This window comes from Coffea arabica, chromosome 5c (assembly GCF_036785885.1).
Source record: "Coffea arabica cultivar ET-39 chromosome 5c, Coffea Arabica ET-39 HiFi, whole genome shotgun sequence".
Lineage (NCBI taxonomy): Eukaryota > Viridiplantae > Streptophyta > Magnoliopsida > Gentianales > Rubiaceae > Coffea > Coffea arabica.
Genome location: NC_092319.1, coordinates 1268320 through 1269966, shown reverse-complemented (window position 1 = coordinate 1269966; position 1647 = coordinate 1268320). Strand labels below are relative to the sequence as shown.

Sequence of the window (1647 nt, the reverse complement as noted above, 5' to 3'; positions counted from 1 at the left end):
CGCCAAGTACGGCGACGGACTTCCTTCAATCTGTCAATCCGGTGCCCTTACCACTAGATACTCACAATTTAAAAGGTTAATTTAGCAGCTAGATACTCACAGGTCAAAATGTTATACTGTGTGCGTGAAATATGACAAGTGCTTATAAAAGATCAATTAATTTTCACAACGAAAATTTGAAGCCATGAATTGTTCTTTTATGCAAATATTTTTCTTGCATTGATAATGCATATATTAGTGATTTTTTATGCATAACGTATATGAAGGATTTTTTTCTTTTGATCTTTATATGTAGGATTTAGAATTTATATTTGACTAAGTAACTGTCGATCTGCACCAAAAATTAATTTTGTTGCAGGCTTGACATATACTAGTAGAATAATGTATATTCTAGCCTTCCCTGTTCCTTCCACGCAAGAAAGTCGAGTTTGCTATGTATGTTTGTTTTTGTTTCAGAGAGTGTCTGCTGATGCTGAATGGTAACTATTCTTCAAACTAAGTAATTAGAATGCGAATAAGTACTGCTTGGCACATGTTGAATTTGGCACCTACGATGAACTCTTCTATAAATGGTCCATCATTCGGCAGCCAAAATCACCACTGCAAAACCCCTAAAACAACTCAAAAAAATATTCAACATGGCTGCTAGCTTACGGCCCCTCTTCTTAGCAATAATACCCCTGCTGATGATTTCATCCTTGATCAGGTCCTCAGAATGCCAAGGACTTGGGTTCTACTGGGCAAGTCCTGAGGATGGAAACCTGGCTGACATATGCAACGATCATACCAATGGTAGCTATGAATACGTGGCTATCGCCTGCCTAAATTTCACGGGAGCAATCAGCGTCCCGCCTTACTGCACCACCCTAGGTCCTGACATAGATATCTGCCAGGGCCTAGGCATCAAAGTATTTCTTTCCCTTGTTGGGAGCCCTGACCTTTCTCCTGAATATGTTCTAGGAACTGAAGGTTTTATCTGTAACGAATTTTTGAATGATAGTTCAGGCCCTAGTGTTCTCGGTGCTACTGTAAATGGAACAGACTTCCATTTCCGAAGCGGATCAAACAATAGTCTGGATCTTCTCGCCCAGGCACTCCGGGATAATTGCATACTTGACGACAAAAAGGTGTACTTATCTGCAGCACCACGTTGTCAAATTCCTGACTATTATCTTGACGCTGCTATCAACACTGGCGTCTTTGACTACGTGTGGGTGCAATTTTTCGGTGATCCTGTTAGGATCGGGCCAGGAAATAGACAAACTCAAGTTAACACAAATTAGACGGTATAACCGACCATATAATAGATAGGCGGTAGATACCAGCCATATAATAATTAGGCGGTAAAACCGACCATATAAAGACGGATAACAAAGCAAATAAAAGACACAGAAGATTTACGTGGTTCGATCAAATTGACCTACGTCCACGGGCGAGGGAGGAGCAATATTTCTACTATGAAGAAGAAATACAAAAGCCGTAGGAAAGTGGTTCCTAGGCCAATAGGCACTTACAAAAGAGTTTAGAAAATATTCCTAAACTCAAAACAAGAGAGCCTAAAATATTTAACTGAATGGGCTAGATGACTCAAGAAGCTAATAGCCCATATAACTCTCTTGAGTGGTGCATTTGTCTTCACCACCAAGG

At 40.1% G+C, this 1647-nt stretch overlaps 1 protein-coding gene across 1 annotated transcript; it reads left to right on the top strand.

Annotated features, from left to right (window-relative positions):
* The first annotated feature begins 638 nt into the window (after positions 1-638).
* Positions 639-1283, top strand: LOC140007676 (acidic endochitinase-like). Its single transcript, XM_072050660.1, has one exon. The coding sequence runs from the start codon at positions 639-641 to the stop codon at positions 1281-1283; it is 645 nt and encodes a 214-aa protein (XP_071906761.1).
* The last annotated feature ends 364 nt before the right edge of the window (positions 1284-1647 follow it).

Bases quoted from the DNA above. Each gene is read 5' to 3' on its own strand.
- LOC140007676 (XM_072050660.1), top strand. From the start codon at position 639: ATGGCTGCTAGCTTACGGCCCCTCTTCTTAGCAATAATACCCCTGCTG.